Below are 18,948 nucleotides of genomic sequence, written 5' to 3'. Positions count from 1 at the left end.
GTACTAGCCGGGCACACCCACCCCCGCAGCCTCGCTCCAGTACCTGCGTAGTGATAGTTGGCAAGAGGGTGAGTCAGCGGCTTCTGGGGTCCTCCGTGTAACAGGGTCTCTAGGGCCACCTGGAGCAGGAAGGAAAGCAGGCTACTTTCTGAGGGAGGGAATGTGAGGTGGAGGCCTGCCTTCATCCTTTCATTCATTTGAGAAACACTTACAGGCCTCCCTAAAGCCTCCCTTGCTCCTACTCAGAGCATGGTGGGGCCGTGGACTGGCCGCGGCCTGCAAACTGCATGTGGACGTACCGGCTCCGTCACTATGCATACTGTGTGCAGCTGGTGTTTTTCTCATAGTAGGGTTTTCTTGACGAAGGAAGCAGTGTGCGGATTTATTCTTGTGCCAGCTCCTTCCTTCGTCAAGGACTGGCATTTGTAGGAGCCCTACCTGTGCTACGCCCCAGTTTATTTTCTTCATAGAACTAATCACTAACAACTTTTAAAAACAGATTTCCCTTTGATGGTCCTAAAATTAAAATGCAATCCCCACGGAGAAGGATTTTGTCTTGCTCAACAGTGTCAACCCGATCAGGACTGGCCACGGAACTTGCAGGGCCCAGTGCAAAATGAAAATGCAGGCTTTTTGAAAATTTGTTAATTTCAAAAATAGTGGAAGCAGAGCATTAGACCGAGGGGGGCCCCAAAGCCAGCCCTGCCAAAGGGCCACAACACTCATGAGGGCAAACACACATGTGCTGGTTACTCTGCTGAGAACCCACTATGTGGCAGCCTCTACCTTGTAACTTGAGGAAAACTACAATTGGCAATACTGACTCCTGGGGCCCTAACTTGGGTGACATGACCCCCCTTTCCACTACTCAGAGTTGCACTTTTATTTTCTAAACTTCAGGATTGTGAAGCAGGTCCTTGGAGGAAGCAGATATTTTTGTTGCATCAGGGGTTTTCGTACATGGGTTTTTAATAAAAAAGGTAAAGCTCCATCGATAAACCAGACCAGTACAGGACCTGAGTCAGTCCACTGGGCTCCACTCCCCCTGCCCCTGCGATCTCGGAGGAACCTCGTGCTCTGCTGCTGCCCAAGGTAAATAACTGACTAACTGGGCCCCATCTGCACATTTGCCCTACAACTGACAACGACATCAACCCCACAGCCACTGGGGAGAAGGATGGGTGGCCTTTCTTTAGTTTTCATGAGCCGCAAAGCCGCAGATGGCACATTACATGCACCAGATCCCCAGCCTCAGGAGAGCAGGGGCTTCCCAGGGATCCGCCAAGCCTGCCCCTGCCTCCAGCTCACCGGGACGTCGCCCTGGGCCTCGTGCAGGCAGTGCAGAGCAAGCTCCAGGTTGGTGCCCCCTCCTGGCATTGCACTGGACGCCATCTTGCAGAGCTCAGTAACTGTTCCCAGCAAATGTCCCCAGAAGAGTATGAGAAAGGGGAGACACAGGGACTCAGTGAATGCCGGGAGGAGACGTCCCCAAAAGCACAGAGAGGGGCTCCGTGTCCCTGTCTCCCTCACAGCTCCCTGAAAAGCAGGCAAAGGGAAGGACAGGGAGGAAGGGCAGAAACCCTGCTCCACGCACCTGCTCAGGATGGCCTGGCTGGTTACTGCATGAGGAGAATGGGGGGCGGGAGGAGAAGTCCTGGTCCCACAGCCTGCTGCCCCACCCAGGGATACTGCTTCTTGGTCCAGGTGAGAACTGGGAGGAGGAACTCCTTGGAGATGAGGGAAGGAGGGGTACCCTTGGGAATTTGGCCCCCATGTCTCAGCCACCTCTATCCTGTGTTTCTGGATTGCTCGTCATATCATCCCATGGCTTCCAGACGAGAGAAGCTCCATCTTCACCGGTCTCATCAGGAGGGCGCTCCAGGAGCTCCGGGATCTCGGCCTGAAACTCGCCTCCTATCCTGATGTGTCTGAAATTAGGCCACACACGAGACACACATGTGACTAAGATGGGAACTAAGACGGAGATGTGTGACGTGACCTGCTCTCAGGCCACAACCCTGCTCTGTGGAAACCTGTCATCTCCCAGATGCATCTGCTGAGTATTCGTCACCCCGGACAGACATGGACAAGTGTTCTAGATACTGTCCAGCTACACTCCCTTCCTCCAATTTTATCACCAGGTTTCTCCCTCAGGTGCCCCTCTAGGGGTCCAGGACAGGGGAGGTGTATGCTGATGCCTGGCATGCTTCTACATCCATGGCCATATCCATCTAGACACATTTTATGGATACTCAAGTCTCACATGTGCCATCACCAATTTCACCTAGATCCCAAGGGGCCTGGGCACTTGTCCCAGTGGGCCCAAATATGGGATGCCCAGATAGAAGGAATATGGTAGGCACTTCCCACATACACCCAGAGAAATCTACCACTTCTCTCCCACAGAGTAGCTAACCCCTCTGTGAGGAAGGAGCTCTGGGGGAACACAAGGAGGGTAAAAATATCCCCACGTTGGTAGGACCCGCAGGTTCTAAGTCTGTTCCAACTCACGGTCTAATGCTGGGCTTGGTGTCATCCTCGATTGCACAGATGCCAAAACAGTCATCCACTTGATCTAGAAAACGCGCAACAGAAAGCTTCAAGAACACTGACTATAAGTGACGCAGGGGCCCCTTTTGCCTGCCTTTGTAGAGCACCTGAAAGGAGGGTTTCCAAGATTGCAAGGCAGGGAGATCCTTCAGAACACTAACAATAGAACTACCGTATGATCCAGCAACCCCACTTGTGGGTATTGACTCAGAAGGACTGAAATCAGGCTCGCAAAGAGACACCTGCACTCCGATGGTCACTGCAACGAGATTCACAATAGCTAAGATGTGGAAACAAACAAGATGCCCATCGACATATGAATGGGAAAAGATTACGTGATTTATACACACAATGGAATCCTATTTAGCCTTAAAAAGAAATTTTGGAATATGCAACAACATGGATGAAACCCTCGAGGACATTAAATGAAATAAGCCAGTCACAGAAAGAGAAACACTGCATGAATGCACTTAGACATGTAGTATCTAAAATACTCAAATTCATATAACCAAAGGGTGGAATGGTGGGGGCCAGGGGTTAGGGTAGTGGGAAATGGGGAGTTACTAAGCAATGAATGTAAAGTCTCAGTTAAGCAAGATGAATAAAGTCTAGAGATCTGCTGTACGGCACTGCAGACAACACTATATTGCACTTAAAACATTTCTTACACGGTACGTCTTATGTTAACTATTTTCTTCACAACAAAAATTCTTTAAAAAATCATGTGGAAGAGGATGAGGACTTCTGAAAAGACAAAGAGTAAAACAACAAATTAACTGGTAAAAATTATTTTTAAAGTACTTAACATCTCTAGAAGTTATCCTAAACGTATACAGCATTTTAAGAAATATTCATTCAGGACAACTGAGTAAATGTCGGTAAGAATAGTGAGTTTGTGGCATCTGAGCCATGACTTGTTCCCTTACCTACCAACCCCATGCACTGTGTATCAGAAGCTCTACTTGGAGGGCTCTACTCCAGGGAGGTGCAGCCAGGGACACAGGGGGTCCCTCTCCTCCCAGCTCTCATGCCTAAAGAGCTAAACGAAGGTACAATGAAAAATGCTCATCAAAGAGAGAATACTATTAAGAGGTAGAAACTGTTTTTTTTAAGAACCAAATGGAAATCTTAGAGTTAAGAACAATAACCAAAATGTAGATTTGAGCTGGCGGAGGTAACCAGCAGCCAACTTAAAGCTAGATCCATGGAGATTATGGATTTTGAAGAACAGAGAGAAAAATAAATGAATGAAGGAAAACGAAGAGCCACAGAGAAATGTGGGGCATCAATAAGTGCAGCAACACGTGCAATGGGAATACAAGGAGGAGTGGAGAAACAACAGAAAAATATTTAAAGTATTTAAAGGCAGAAAATGCGCAAAATGTGTCGAAAAAACAATACATACATCCAAGAAACTCTATAAACTCCAAGTAGCATAAACACAAAAAGCTCTCCATCTGGGCACATCATAGTCAAAATACTGAAAGCCAAAGATAAAGAGCTTGAAAACAAAAAGAGAAAAATAACGTGATATACACGTACACTCCAGTAAGATCAACAGCTGACTTCTCATCGGACATGATAGCAGTGGGAAGGCAGTGGGACAACATGATCTCATTGCTAGAAGTAAAAACTCAACCAAGAATCTTATATACAGGAAATTACCTTCCACAAATGAAGGAGAAAAAAAGACATCCTTAGGTAAATAAAAACTGAGGTAATTTGTTGCTAGCAGACATATCTTACAAGGAACATTAAAGGGAGAGAATTATTCAGCCATGAAAAGAAACGAAGTTCTGATATACACAATATGGGTGAAACCCTAAGTTTTCATGCTAACTGGAAGAAAACACAAAGAACCACACATTGTACGATTCCCACTTATACGAAATGTCCAGAAGAGCCGAGCCTACAGGACAGAAAGTAGATTCATGGTTCCCTACAGCTGGGGACAGGGTCAAGAGGGGAGGGACAACAGTGACTGCTGAGTACAGGGCTCCCTTGGGCATGATGAAAATATGCAAAAATTGATGGTAGCAACGGTTGCACACACAGCTCTCTGAAATACCAACTAACACTCTATAGTTTATTTTAAGGGGATGAATTGTATGACATGTGAATTACACCTCCACAATGAAAATAAATAATACAGGAAGTTCTTCAGACTGAAAGAGAAAATGACATGAGATAGTAATCTGAATCCAAACAAAGAAACAGAAAACACTGGTAAATATACTTATATAGGTAATTATAAAAGTCAGTCTAAATGCATACTTTTTCTCTTTTCTTAATTGAACTAAAAAGTAATTGCATAAAACACTACTGTTATAGGCCTGTAATTTATAAAGATATATACGACAACAACAGCACAACAAAGGGGAGATGCATTGGAGTAAAGAAATAGCAATCCATACAGTAACTCAAATCCACAGGAATAAATGAAGACAAGAGAAACCGTAACGAAGAATGTTATATAACAAACTGTATAAATAATGCTTGCATTCCCTTATTCTCTCAGTTTTTGTTACATAAAACAAAATCGTATAATATAAGAATTGATGTTTTTCTGGGTTTATATACACACACACTCACATAAACATACATATATAAAGTACATATATGAATAATAAGAGCAAGAGGGTTCGGAGAAATAGAGCTGTATAGGAGTAATGTTTCCGTATTTCACTGTAAGTGACAGGAAGGACAGGGAGAAAGGGCAGAAACCCTGATCCGGGGACCTGCTCAGGATGACCTGGATGGTTACTGCATGAGAAGAATGGAGGGCGGGAGGAGAAGTCCCGGTCCTACAGCCTGCTACCCGACCCAGGGATACTGCTTCTTGGTCCAGGTGAGAACTGGGAGGAGGAACTCTTTGGAGATGAAGGAAGGGGGGTACCCTTGGGAATTTGGACCCCATGTATCAGCCACCTCTATCCTGTGTTTCTGGATTGCTCATCACACCGTCCGATGGCTTCCAGACCAGAGAAGCTCCATGTTCAATGGTCTCGACCATAGGGCGCTCCTGGAGCTCCGGGATCTCGGCCTGAAACTTGTTTCCTCTCCTGATGCGTCTGAAATGAGGCCACACACGAGACATACACATGTGACTAAGATGGGAAATAAGACAGAGATGTGTGACGTGCCCTGCTCTCAGGCCACAACCCTGCTCTGTGGAAACGTCTGTCATCTCCCAGATGCATCTGCTGAGTATTCGTCACCCTGGACAGACATGGACAAGTGTTCTAGATACTGTCCAGCTACACTCCCTTCCTCCAATTTTCTTTGTCACCAGGTTTCTCCCTCAGGTACCCCTCGTGGGGTCCAGGACAGGGGAGGTGTATGCTGATGCCTGGCATGCTTCTACATCCATGGCTACATCCCTCTAGTCACATTCCATGGATACGCAAGCCTCACATGTGCCATCACGAATTCTACCTATAACCCCAGGGTCCTGGGCATTTGTCCCCGTAGGCCCAACTATGGGATGCCCTGATAGAAGGAATATTGGAGGAACTTACCACATACCCCCAGAGAAATCTACCACTTCTCTCCCAGAGAGGAGCTAACGCCCCTGTGAGGAAGGAGCTGTGGGGGAACACAAGGAGGGTAAAAATATCCCCACTTTGGTAGGACCCCCAGGTTCTAAGTCTGTTCAAACTCACATTCGAATGTGGAGCTTGGTGTCATCCTTAATAACATGTCTCCCAGAAGAGTCATCCACTTGATCTAGAAAACACGCAACAGAAAGCTTCAAGAACACTGACTGGAAGGGATGCAAGGTCCCCTTCTACCTGCTTTTGTAGAGCAGTTGAAAGTAGGGTTTACAAGCTTGCAATGTTGGGAGGTCCCTCAGAACACTAACAGTAGAACTACCATATGATCCAGCAACCCCACTTGTCGATATTGACCAAAAATGATCGAAATCAGCCTCTCAAAGACACACCTGCACTCCCATGTTCACTGCGACGTGATTCGCAATAGCTAAGATGTGGAACTCCCAAGATGCCCATCGACATATGAATGGGTAAAGAATATGTGGTTTATACATACAATGGAATACTATTTAGCCTTGAAAAAAGGAAATTTTGCAATATGCAACAACATGGATGAACCCCTTGAGAACATTAAATGAAATAAGCCAGTCACAGAAAGAGAAATACTGCATGAATGCACTTAACAGGTGGTATGTAAAATAGTCAAATCCATATAACCAAAGGGTGGAATGGTGGTGGCCAGGGTTAGGGTCGTGGGAAATGGGGAGTTAGTAAGCAAGGAGTGTAAAGTCTCAGTTAAGGAAGATGAATAAACTCTAGAGATCTGCTGTACGGCACTGCCAACTATACTATATTGAATACTTAAAACATCTGTTAGACGGTAGGTCTTACATTAACTCTTCTTGTCACAACAAAAATTGTTAAAAAGATCATGTGGAAGAGGACTAGTCCTTCTAGAAAGACAAATTGTAAAACAACAAACTAACTGGTAAAAATTATTTTTAAAGCAGTTAAAGTCTACAGAAGTTATCCTAAACGTATACAGCATTTTAAGAAATATTCATTCAGGACAACTGAGTAAATGTCGGTAAGAATAGTGAGTTTGTGGCATCTGAGCCATGACTTGTTCCCTTACCTACCAACCCCATGCACTGTGTATCAGAAGCTCTACTTGGAGGGCTCTACTCCAGGGAGGTGCAGCCAGGGACACAGGGGATCCCTCTCCTCCCAGCTCTCATGCCTAAAGAGCTAAAGGAAGGTACAGTGAAAAATGCTCATCAAAGAGAGAATACTATTAAGAGGTAGAAATTGGTTTTTTTTCGAACCAAATGGAAATCTTGGAGTTAAGAACAATAACCAAAATGCAGATTTGAGCTGGCAGAGGTAACCAGCAGCCAACTTAAAGCTAGATCCATGGAGATGATGGATTTTGAAGAACAGAGAGAAAAGTGAAGGAAAACGAAGAGCCACAGAGAAATGTGGGGCATCAATAAGTGCAGCAACACGTGTAATAGGAATACAAGGAGGAGTGGAGAAAGGAACAGGAAAATATTTAAAGTATTTCATGGCGGAAAATGCCCAAAATGTGATGAAGAAACAATACATACATCCAAGAAACTCTATAAACTCCAAGTAGGATAAACAAAAGAGCTCTCCATATGGCACATCATAGGCAAAATACTGAAAACCAAAGAGAAGGACCTTGAAAGCAAAAAGAGAAAAATAACGTGATATACATGTACACCCCAGTAAGATTAACAGCTGACTTCTCATTGGACATGATAGCAGTTGGAAGGCAGTGGGACAACATGATCTCATTGCTGGAAGTAAAAACTGTCAACCAAGAATCTTATATCCAGCAAATTACCTTTCAAAAATGAAGGTGAAAAAAGACATCCTTAGGTCAATAAAAACCAAGGAAATTTGTTACTTGCAGACCTGTCTTATAAGGAACATTAAAGGTTGAGAATTATTCAGCCATGCATGAAAAGAAATGAAGTTCTGATATACACAACATGGATGAAACCCTACGTTTTTATGCTAACTGAAAGAAGATACAAAGAAGCACAGATCGTATGATTTCCACTTACATGAATTGTCCAGAAGAGCCAAGCCTACAGGACAGAAAGTAGATTCGTGGTTACCTACGGCTGGGGACAGGGTCGGGAGGGGAGGGACAACAGTGAATGCTGAGCACAGGGCTTCCTTGGGACATGATGAAAATATCTGGAAATTGATGGTAACAACAGTTGCACAGCTCTGACAATGTACCAACCACTGCTGTATTGTATACTTTAAAGGGATGAATTGTATGACATGTGAATTAGACCTCCACGGTGAAAATAAATACTACAGGAAGTTTCAGACTGAAAGAAAAAAAATACATTAGATAGTAACCTGAATCCAAAGAAATACAAAACACTGGTAAATCTACTTATGTAGGTAATTATAAAAGGGAGCATAATTGCATATTTTTTCTTTTCTTGACTTAAAAAGTAAGTGCATGAAACATTAGTGTTATAGGCCTGTAATTTATAAACATATATATGACAACAACAGCACAACAGAGGGGAGATGCATTGGAGTAGAGAAATAACACTCCATACAGTAACTCCAATCCACAGAAATAAATAAATGAAAAGATGAGAAATGGTAACTAAAAATGTTACATAACAAATTGTATAAATAATGCTTGCTTTCCTTTATTCTCTCAGTTTTTGTTATATAATACAAAATAGCATAATGTAAGAACTAAACAATGTATTGCTGGATTTGTATGTATATACACACACACACATAGAAAATGAAATATATATATAAAGTACATATATACATAATAAGAGAAAAAGGGTTAGGAGAAATAGAGCTGTATAGGAGTAATGTTTCTATATTTCACTGTAAGTTATTATATATCTGAACAGATTCTGATAATGTTAAGATGTAGTTTTAAGTCCTAGAGCAACCACTGAGGAATGATTAAGAAAAAAATGAAAAACTAAAGGAATTAAAATGTTACAATAGAAAACAATATAAAAGAAAGCCAGAATACAGGAACAGAAGGAGAAAAAGGCAAGGTACATACAATCAAAAGCATAATGGCAAATGTAAACCTCCCTATAACAATGTAACATTAAGTGACACTGGATTGAATAAGCCAATCAAAATGCAGAGTTTATCAATTAGATTAAAAATGTATGATCCAACTAATATAATCTATAGGAGACATGGTTTATTTTAAAAAACACAAGCAGGTTGAAAATACAAGTACAGAAAAAATATACCAAGTAAACAACCATAAAAGAGGCAGAATGGTACTAACATTAGGCTAATTAGGCTTTAAAAGAAAAAACTAGAGATGATGATAAAATTATTGCAGTGATGATAAAGAAAATTGTAGTCACTTCATGGAAAAAACAATCACACCATCAGGAAGATATGACAATTATAAGCATATATGCACCTAAAAACATAGTCCAAAAATACATGAAGCAGAAACTGACAAAACTGAGTATGAAATAAACAATTCAAAACAATAGTTGGAGATTTCAGTACTTGCAATAACGGATAGGACAACCACACAGAATAAAACAAGACATAGGAATATTTTTGGTGCGTTCCACCCAACATCAGTAGACTATATTCTTATGCGCACATAGGATATTCTTCAGGACAGAACATATTCTAGCCATAAAACATGTCTCAATACATTTAAAAGGAACAACTTAATACAAAGCATGTTCTCTGACTACAAAACAATTACATTATAAATGAATAAAAGGAGACAATTTGGAAAATTCACAAATATGTGGAAATAAAACAACACACTCCTCAATAATCAGTGTATTTAAGAAGAAATCAAAAGAGAAATTAGGGAATACTTTGAGATAAATGGAAAGAAGAATATAACATACTAAGACTTATGGAATATGGCTAAAGCAATGCTCTGAGGGAACTTATAGTTGTAACTGTCTGTATTGAAAAATAAGAAAAATCTAAAATCACTATGGTCAGTTGATTTCCACAAAGGTGCCACACCAGCTCAATGGGGGAAAGAATAATCTCTTTAACAAACGGTGCTGGAACAACTGATATCCACACACAAAGGAATGAATTTAGACTCCAACCTCACATAATATATAAAAGTTAACTTAAAATCGATCAAAGACCGATCACGGGGGCGGAAGATGGCGGCGTGAGTAGAGCAGCGGAAATCTCCTCCCAAAACAGCATATATCTATGAAAATATAACAAAGACAACCCTTCCTAGAATAAAGACCAGAGGACACAGGACAATATCCAGACCACATCCACACCTGAGAGAACCCAGCGCCTCGCGAAGGGGGTAAGATACAAGCCCCGGCCCCGCGGGAGCCGAGCGCCCCTCCCCCCAGCTCCCGGCGGGAGAAGAGCAGGCAGAGCGGGAGGGAGACGGAGCCCAGGGCTGCCGAACACCCAGCCCCAGCCATCCGGGCCAGAGTGCAGGGCCCTCGATACTGGGAAAACAGGGCAGCAAGAACAGTGAGCAGGCACTGGAGGCTGGGCGACAGAGGACATAAGAAAAGCGCGCGACCATTTTTTTTTTTTTTTGCTTTTTTGCTGCTTTGTTTTGGCGAGCGCTGTTTGGAAGTCTTAAAGGGACAGGGACCCCAATATTAGGGAAACAGGGCAGAAAGACCGGTGAGCAGAGGCCTGAGGCTGGCACCGGAGAATAAAGAAAAACGAACGACCACCTTTTTTTTTTTTTATTAAAAATTTTTTTTTTTTAGTTAAAAAAATTTTTTTTCTTGTTTTTTTTTTGTGGTCGTTGTTTTGTTTTGGCGGGTGCTTTTTGGAAGTCTTAAAGGGGCAGGGCGGGTCACTTAATCCAGAGGTAGGGAATCCGGGATCTCTGGGCACCCTAACCCCTGGGCTGCAGGGAGCAGGGAGGCCCCTTACGGAGATAAATAGCCTCCCAGCACCTCCTGCTCCAACGCGACTCCACCATTTTGGAGTAGCTGCCCGAGCCAGGCCACGCCCACAGCAACAGCGGAGATTAACTCCATAGCAGCCGGGCAGGAAGCAGAAACCCTGTCTGCGCGCAGCTGCGCAGCACAAGCCACTAGAGGCCGCTGTTCTCCCAGGAGAGGAGGGCCACAAACCAACAAGAAAGGAAGTCCTTCCAGCCGTCACTCGTCCCAGTTCTGCAGACTATTCCTATCACCATGAAAAGGCAAAGCTACAGGCAGACAAAGATCACAGAGACAACACCAGAGAAGGAGACAGACCTAACCAGTCTTCCTGAAAAAGAATTCAAAATAAGAATCATAAACATGCTGACAGAGATGCAGAGAAATACGCAAGAAAAATGGGATGAAGTCCGGAAAGAGATCACAGATGCCAGAAAGGAGATCGCAGAAATGAAACAAACTCTGGAAGGGTTTATAAGCAGAATGGATAGAATGCAAGAGGCCATTGATGGAATTGAAATCAGAGAACAGGAACGCATAGAAGCTGACATAGAGAGAGACAAAAGGATCTCCAGGAATGAAACAATATTAAGAGAACTGTGTGACCAATCTAAAAGGAGCAATATCCGTATTATAGGGGTCCCAGAAGAAGAAGAGAGAGGCAAAGAGATGGAAAGTATCTTAGAAGAAATAATTGCTGAAAACTTCCCCACACTGGGGGAGGAAGTAATCAAACAGACCACGGAAATACACAGAACCCCCAACAGAAAGGATCCAAGAAGGGCAACACCAAGACACATAATAATTAAAATGGCAAAGATCAAGGACAAGGAAAGAGTGTTAAAGGCAGCTAGAGAGAAAAAGGTCACCTATAAAGGGAAACCCATCAGGCTAACGTCAGATTTCTCAACAGAAACCCTACAGGCCAGAAGAGAATGGCATGATATATTTAATACAATGAAACAGAAGGGCCTTCAACCAAGGATACTGTATCCAGCACGACTATCATTCAAATATGACGGTGGGATTAAACAATTCCCAGACAAACAAAAGCTGAGGGAATTTGCTTTCCACAAACCACCTCTACAGAACATCTTACAGGGACTGCTCTAGATGGGAGCACTCCTAGAAAGAGCACAGCACAAAACACCCAACATATGAAGAATCGAGGAGGAGGAACAAGAAGGGAGAGAAGAAAAGAATCTCCAGACAGTGTATATAACAGCTCAATAAGCGAGCTAAGTTAGGCAGTAAGATACTAAAGAGGCTAACCTTGAACCTTTGGTAACCACGAATTTAAAGCCTGCAATGGCAATAAGTACATATCTTTCAATAGTCACCCTAAATGTTAATGGGTTGAATGCACCAATCAAAAGACACAGAGTAACAGAATGGATAAAAAAGCAAGACCCATCTATATGCTGCTTACAAGAAACTCACCTCAAACCCAAAGACATGTACAGACTAAAAGTCAAGGGATGGAAAAACATATTTCAAGCAAACAACAGTGAGAAGAAAGCAGGGGTTGCAGTACTAATATCAGACAAAATAGACTTCAAAACAAAGAAAGTAACAAGAGATAAAGAAGGACACTACATAATGATAAAGGGCTCAGTCAAACAAGAGGATATAACCATTCTAAATATATATGCACCCAACACAGGAGCACCAGCATATGTGAAACAAATACTAACAGAACTAAAGGGGGATATAGACTGCAATGCATTCATTCTAGGAGACTTCAACACACCACTCACCCCAAAGGATAGATCCACTGGGCAGAAAATAAGTAAGGACACGGAAGCACTGAACAACACAGTAGAGCAGATGGACCTAATAGACATCTATAGAACTCTACATCCAAAAGCAGCGGGATATACATTCTTCTCAAGTGCACATGGAACATTCTCCAGAATAGACCACATACTAGGCCACAAAAAGAGCCTCAGAAAATTCCAAAAGATTGAAATCCTACCAACCAACTTTTCAGACCACAAAGGCATAAAACTAGAAATAAACGGTACAAAGAAAGCAAAGAGGCTCACGAACACATGGAGGCTTAACAACACGCTCCTAAATAATCAATGGATCAATGACCAAATCAAAATGGAGATCCAGCAATATATGGAAACAAATGACAACAACAACACTAAGCCCCAACTTCTGTGGGACACAGCAAAAGCAGTCTTAAGAGGAAAGTATATAGCAATCCAAGCATATTTAAAAAAGGAAGAGCAATCCCAAATGAATGGTCTAATGTCACAATTATCGAAATTGGAAAAAGAAGAACAGATGAGGCCTAAGGTCAGCAGAAGGAGGGACATAATAAAGATCAGAGAAGAAATAAATAAAATTGAGAAGAATAAAACAATAGCAAAAATCAATGAAACCAAGAGCTGGTTCTTCGAGAAAATAAACAAAATAGATAAGCCTCTAGCCAGACTTATTAAGAAGAAAAGAGAGTCAACACAAATCAACAGTATCAGAAACGAGAAAGGAAAAATCACGACGGACCCCACGGAAATGCAAAGAATTATTGGAGAATACTATGAAAACCTATATGCTAACAAGCTGGGAAACCTAGGAGAAATGGACAACTTCCTAGAAAAATATAACCTTCCAAGATTGACCCAGGAAGAAACAGAAAATCTAAACAGACCAATTACCAGCAACGAAATTGAAGAGGTAATCAAAAAACTACCAAAGAACAAAACCCCCGGGCCAGATGGATTTACCTCGGAATTTTATCAGACATACAGGGAAGACATAATACCCATTCTCCTTAAAGTTTTCCAAAAAATAGAGGAGGAGGGGATACTCCCAAACTCATTCTATGAAGCTAACATCACCCTAATACCAAAACCAGGCAAAGACCCCACCAAAAAAGAAAACTACAGACCAATATCCCTGATGAACGTAGATGCAAAAATACTCAACAAAATATTAGCAAACCGAATTCAAAAATACATCAAAAGGATCATACACCATGACCAAGTGGGATTCATTCCAGGGATGCAAGGATGGTACAACATTCGAAAGTCCATCAACATCATCCACCACATCAACAAAAAGAAAGACAAAAACCACATGATCATCTCCATAGATGCTGAAAAAGCATTTGACAAAGTTCAACATCCATTCATGTTAAAAACTCTCAGCAAAATGGGAATAGAGGGCAAGTACCTCAACATAATAAAGGCCATCTATGATAAACCCACAGCCAACATTATATTGAACAGCGAGAAGCTGAAAGCATTTCCTCTGAGATCGGGAACTAGACAGGGATGCCCACTCTCTCCACTGTTATTTAACATAGTACTGGAGGTCCTAGCCACGGCAATCAGACAAAATAAAGAAATACAAGGAATCCAGATTGGTAAAGAAGAAGTTAAACTGTCACTATTTGCAGATGACATGATACTGTACATAAAAAACCCTAAAGACTCCACCCCAAAACTACTAGAACTGATATCGGAATACAGCAAAGTTGCAGGATACAAAATCAACACACAGAAATCTGTGGCTTTCCTATATACTAACAATGAACCAACAGAGAGAGAAATCAGGAAAACAACTCCATTCACAATTGCATCAAAAAAAATAAAATACCTAGGAATAAACCTAACCAAAGAAGTGAAAGACTTATACTCTGAAAACTACAAGTCACTCTTAAGAGAAATTAAAGGGGACACTAACAGATGGAAACTCATCCCATGCTCGTGGCTAGGAAGAATTAATATCGTTAAAATGGCCATCCTGCCCAAAGCAATATACAGATTTGATGCAATCCCTATGAAACTACCAGCAACATTCTTCAATGAACTGGAACAAATAATTCAAAAATTCATATGGAAACACCAAAGACCCCGAATAGCCAAAGCAATCCTGAGAAAGAAGAATAAAGTAGGGGGGATCTCACTCCCCAACTTCAAGCTCTACTATAAAGCCATAGTAATCAAGACAATTTGGTACTGGCACAAGAGCAGAGCCACAGACCAATGGAACAGACTAGAGAATCCAGACATTAACCCAGACATATATGGTCAATTAATATTTGATAAAGGAGCCATGGACATACAATGGCGAAATGACAGTCTCTTCAACAGGTGGTGCTGGCAAAACTGGACAGCTACATGTAGGAGAATGAAACTGGACCATTGTCTAACCCCATATACAAAAGTAAACTCAAAATGGATCAAAGACCTGAATGTAAGCCATGAAACCATTAAACTCTTGGAAGAAAACATAGGCGAAAACCTCTTAGACATAAACATGAGTGACCTCTTCTTGAACATATCTCCCCGGGCAAGGAAAACAACAGCAAAAATGAGTAAGTGGGACTATATTAAGCTGAAAAGCTTCTGTACAGCAAAAGACACCATCAATAGAACAAGAAGGATCCCTACAGTATGGGAGAATATATTTGAAAATGACACATCCGATAAAGGCTTGACGTCCAGAATATATAAGGAGCTCTCACGCCTCAACAAACAAAAAACAAATAACCCAATTAAAAAATGGGCAGAGGAACTGAACAGACAGTTCTCCAAAAAAGAAATACAGATGGCCAACAGACACATGAAAAGATGCTCCACATCGCTAATTATCAGAGAAATGCAAATTAAAACTACAATGAGGTATCACCTCACACCAGTAAGGATGGCTGCCATCCAAAAGACAAACAACAACAAATGTTGGCGAGGCTGTGGAGAAAGGGGAACCCTCCTACACTGCTGGTGGGAATGTAAGTTAGTTCAACCATTGTGGAAAGCAGTATGGAGGTACATCAAAATGCTCAAAACAGACTTACCATTTGACCCAGGAATTGCACTCCTAGGAATTTACTCTAAGAATGCAGCAATCAAGTTTGAGAAAGACAGATGCACCCCTATGTTTATTGCAGCACTATTTACAATAGCCAAGAATTGGAAGCAACCTAAATGTCCATCAATAGATGAATGGATAAAGAAGATGTGGTACATATACACAATGGAATACTACTCAGCTATAAGAAAAGGGCAAATCCAATCATTTGCAGCAACATGGATGGAGCTGGAGGGTATTATGCTCAGTGAAACAAGCCAAGCGGAGAAAGAGAAATACCAAATGATTTCACTTATCTGTGGAATATAAGAACAAAGGAAAAACTGAAGGAACAAAACAGCAGCAGAATCACAGAACTCAAGAATGGACTAACAGGTACCAAAGGGAAAGGGACTGGGGAGGATGGGTGGGTAGGGAGGGATAAGGGGGGGAGAAGTAGGGGGGTATTAAGATTAACATGCATGGGGGGGTAGGAGAAAAGGGAGGGCTGTACAACACAGAGAAGGCAAGTAGTGATTCTACAACATTTTGCTATGCTGATGGACAGTGACTGTAAAGGGGTTTATAGGGGAGACCTGGTATACGGGAGAGCCTAGTAAACATAATATTCGTCATGTAAGTGTAGATTAGTGATAGCAAAAAAAAAAAAAAAAAAAAGGGCAGTTCCTGTGTGGTAACCTCCAACGAGTTCTACACAAGGGTATAAAGGGCATATAAAAGTGTAGGCAAAGGGTCTGTTTGTGTTTATACAGAGGATCAAAGCCTAATTGGGCTACCCCGAAAATGAACTAAGATACGATATGAAAAAGAACTTCCAACATCTGCACCCTCTGGAAGACTCATGCCAGAAGATGATCATCAAAAAACCCCAACAAAGATCCACACACTGCTACAGCTGTAGATGCACTCATCCCACCAGTTCCTGGACCTGCCATGGGAATGAGGAAGGAGATATCTAAGCTGGCCTGTGCATACAGTAAAACAACAAAATTGGACTGGATCTATACTGTTGGAACTCAACCAAGAATTTGGAGAAGTGCAAATTGTAGCGCTCCAAAGTCTTACAACTACAAACTATTTATTGTTAAAAGAACATATGGCATGTGAACAGTCCCCAGGAATGGGTTGTTTTAATTTGTCTGATTTCTCTCAGACTGTTCAAGTTCATTTGGACAATATCCACCATATCATAGATAAGTTTTCACAAATGCCTAAGGTGCCTAACTGGTTTTCTTGGTTTCACTGCAGATGGCTGGTAATTACAGATATGCTTTGGTTATGTAACTATACTCCTATTATGTTAATGTGTGTGTGCAATTTAAGTAGTAGCTTAAAACCTATACATGCTGAAGTTACTCTACAAGAAGATATATCAAAGAAATAATCAATCTTCCCATGTTTTCTTCCGCCTGCTACTTCTATAGCTTTTCTTCTTCCTTCCTAATTACAACCCTTAAATAGAATTCGTGCCTCATATCAAATTTACCGAGTATCATAATTCTTCCAAGTGGTAAAGATACCTCAAGACAAATGCTGGGCATGGAAGCTACAGGGCATAAATATGCAAAGAAATAAAAAGCTAACCATTTCTAACAATAAGGCTTCTCTCTCACTTACCAACTTTACATTTCCCTGTATGGCCCCGGAAGATGACTGGTTAGCCAGAGACGGGTAAGATTCCTCAAGGGAGGAACAACCTAAGACAGGCACAGTCGCAGGGGGGCCATCAGGTGAGAAATTGGGGATCAACAGAGGTGAGGCTTAGAACCTCACCCCCCCGTTCTGAGAGAAATCTTCTGCATACGTGGATGTTTTATTGCCCTGGTCTAGCTTGGATTAACACATAGTCTACAGGCACACACCTGATCATCTACATGTGCTCTCTTACAACACTAAACTATGTTTTCTACCTTTATCTTGTATCTACCTACCACTTCAGCATTTTATTAAAAATAATAATAATAAAGAGAGAAATGTGGTATCCACATATAAATCAAGTATAAAAACCAAATGAGTATTCATATTTGAACTGTTTATAGTTCATAATGTATGAGCAAAACCGAAAGTTTCTGTGATGACTGCCCTTGTACTGTTCACTATGTAACTTATTCATTATGTAAGAATTTGTTCTACATGTAAAAACTTGTTTGTTATGCCTCAGAAGATTGGAGACTGACAAAAATTAGGCTTGGGGTGGAATAATGATTGTGCATTGAGCATTGACTCCCCTATACAGAATCTTATTGTCGTTAACAACCATTTGATCAATAAATATGAGAGATGCCCTCACAAAAAAAAAAAAAAAAAGGACAGACGTCCAATGGTAAAATAAATTAGTAACCGGGATGTAAGGTATAGCATAAGGAATATAGTCAAGATATTGTAACAGCCTGGTAGGGTGATAGCTGGAACCTAGAATTATGTATATAAATGTTCTACCACTGTGTTGTACACTTGAAACTCATGTAATGTAATACTGTGTGTCAACTACCCTTCAATAAAAAATAATTATTAAAAAAAAAAAAAAGAAAAAAAAAAAAATCGATCAAAGACCTAAATGTAAGAGTTAAAATTATAAAACTCTTTGAAGAGAAAGGAGTAAAAGTCAGGATAATTGCATATTTCTTCTCTTTTCGTAACTGACTTAAAAAAAGCAATTGTGACTTTTAGTCAGACAAAACTGCAGATACAACACCAAAAGCACAAGTGACAAAAAAAAAAAACTCTTGTACCACAAATACCATAAATAAAATGAAAAGATAAGACATGAAACAGGAGAGAATTTCCAAATCATGTATCTAATAAGGGGCTTGCATCCACAATATGTAAGGAGCTCTCAGGAATACAAAGATAATAACTCAATTTTAAAAAGGGGCAAAGGATCTAAATAGACATTTCTTCTGAGAAAATACACAAATGGACAACAAGCACATCGGAAGATATCAACATCACCATAGGAGAAATGCACATCAAAACCACAATAAGATATTTTATGCCCTCTAGGAGAGTTATAATTTATAAAGAATCACTGACAAGGATGTGGACAATTGGAACTTGTGTGCAATGTGCATGGAAATTTATTCCCATGGCTCAGCCATTTTGGAAAACAGTCTGGCAGTTCCTTCAACTGTTAA

The 18,948-nt window shown here is 41.3% G+C and overlaps 1 protein-coding gene across 1 annotated transcript in view; it reads right to left on the bottom strand.

Moving 5' to 3' along the window:
- Nucleotides 1–18,948, bottom strand: part of LOC130681127 (zinc finger protein 541-like) — a 58,878-nt gene that overhangs the window by 17,536 nt on the left and 22,394 nt on the right. Inside the window, exons 10-15 of the mRNA XM_057493375.1 lie at nucleotides 6,213–6,276; nucleotides 5,479–5,621; nucleotides 2,512–2,575; nucleotides 1,786–1,928; nucleotides 1,309–1,409; nucleotides 44–119 (exon numbers count right to left, since the gene is read on the bottom strand). Of these exons, the coding sequence (XP_057349358.1) occupies nucleotides 44–119; nucleotides 1,309–1,409; nucleotides 1,786–1,928; nucleotides 2,512–2,575; nucleotides 5,479–5,621; nucleotides 6,213–6,276 (591 nt within the window). The remainder of the gene's footprint in view (nucleotides 1–43; nucleotides 120–1,308; nucleotides 1,410–1,785; nucleotides 1,929–2,511; nucleotides 2,576–5,478; nucleotides 5,622–6,212; nucleotides 6,277–18,948) is intronic.

This window comes from Manis pentadactyla, chromosome 15 (genome assembly GCF_030020395.1).
Source record: "Manis pentadactyla isolate mManPen7 chromosome 15, mManPen7.hap1, whole genome shotgun sequence".
Taxonomy (NCBI): Eukaryota; Metazoa; Chordata; class Mammalia; order Pholidota; family Manidae; genus Manis; species Manis pentadactyla.
Note: the sequence above shows the minus strand (reverse complement) of the source record. Positions and strands in the feature narration are given on the sequence as shown.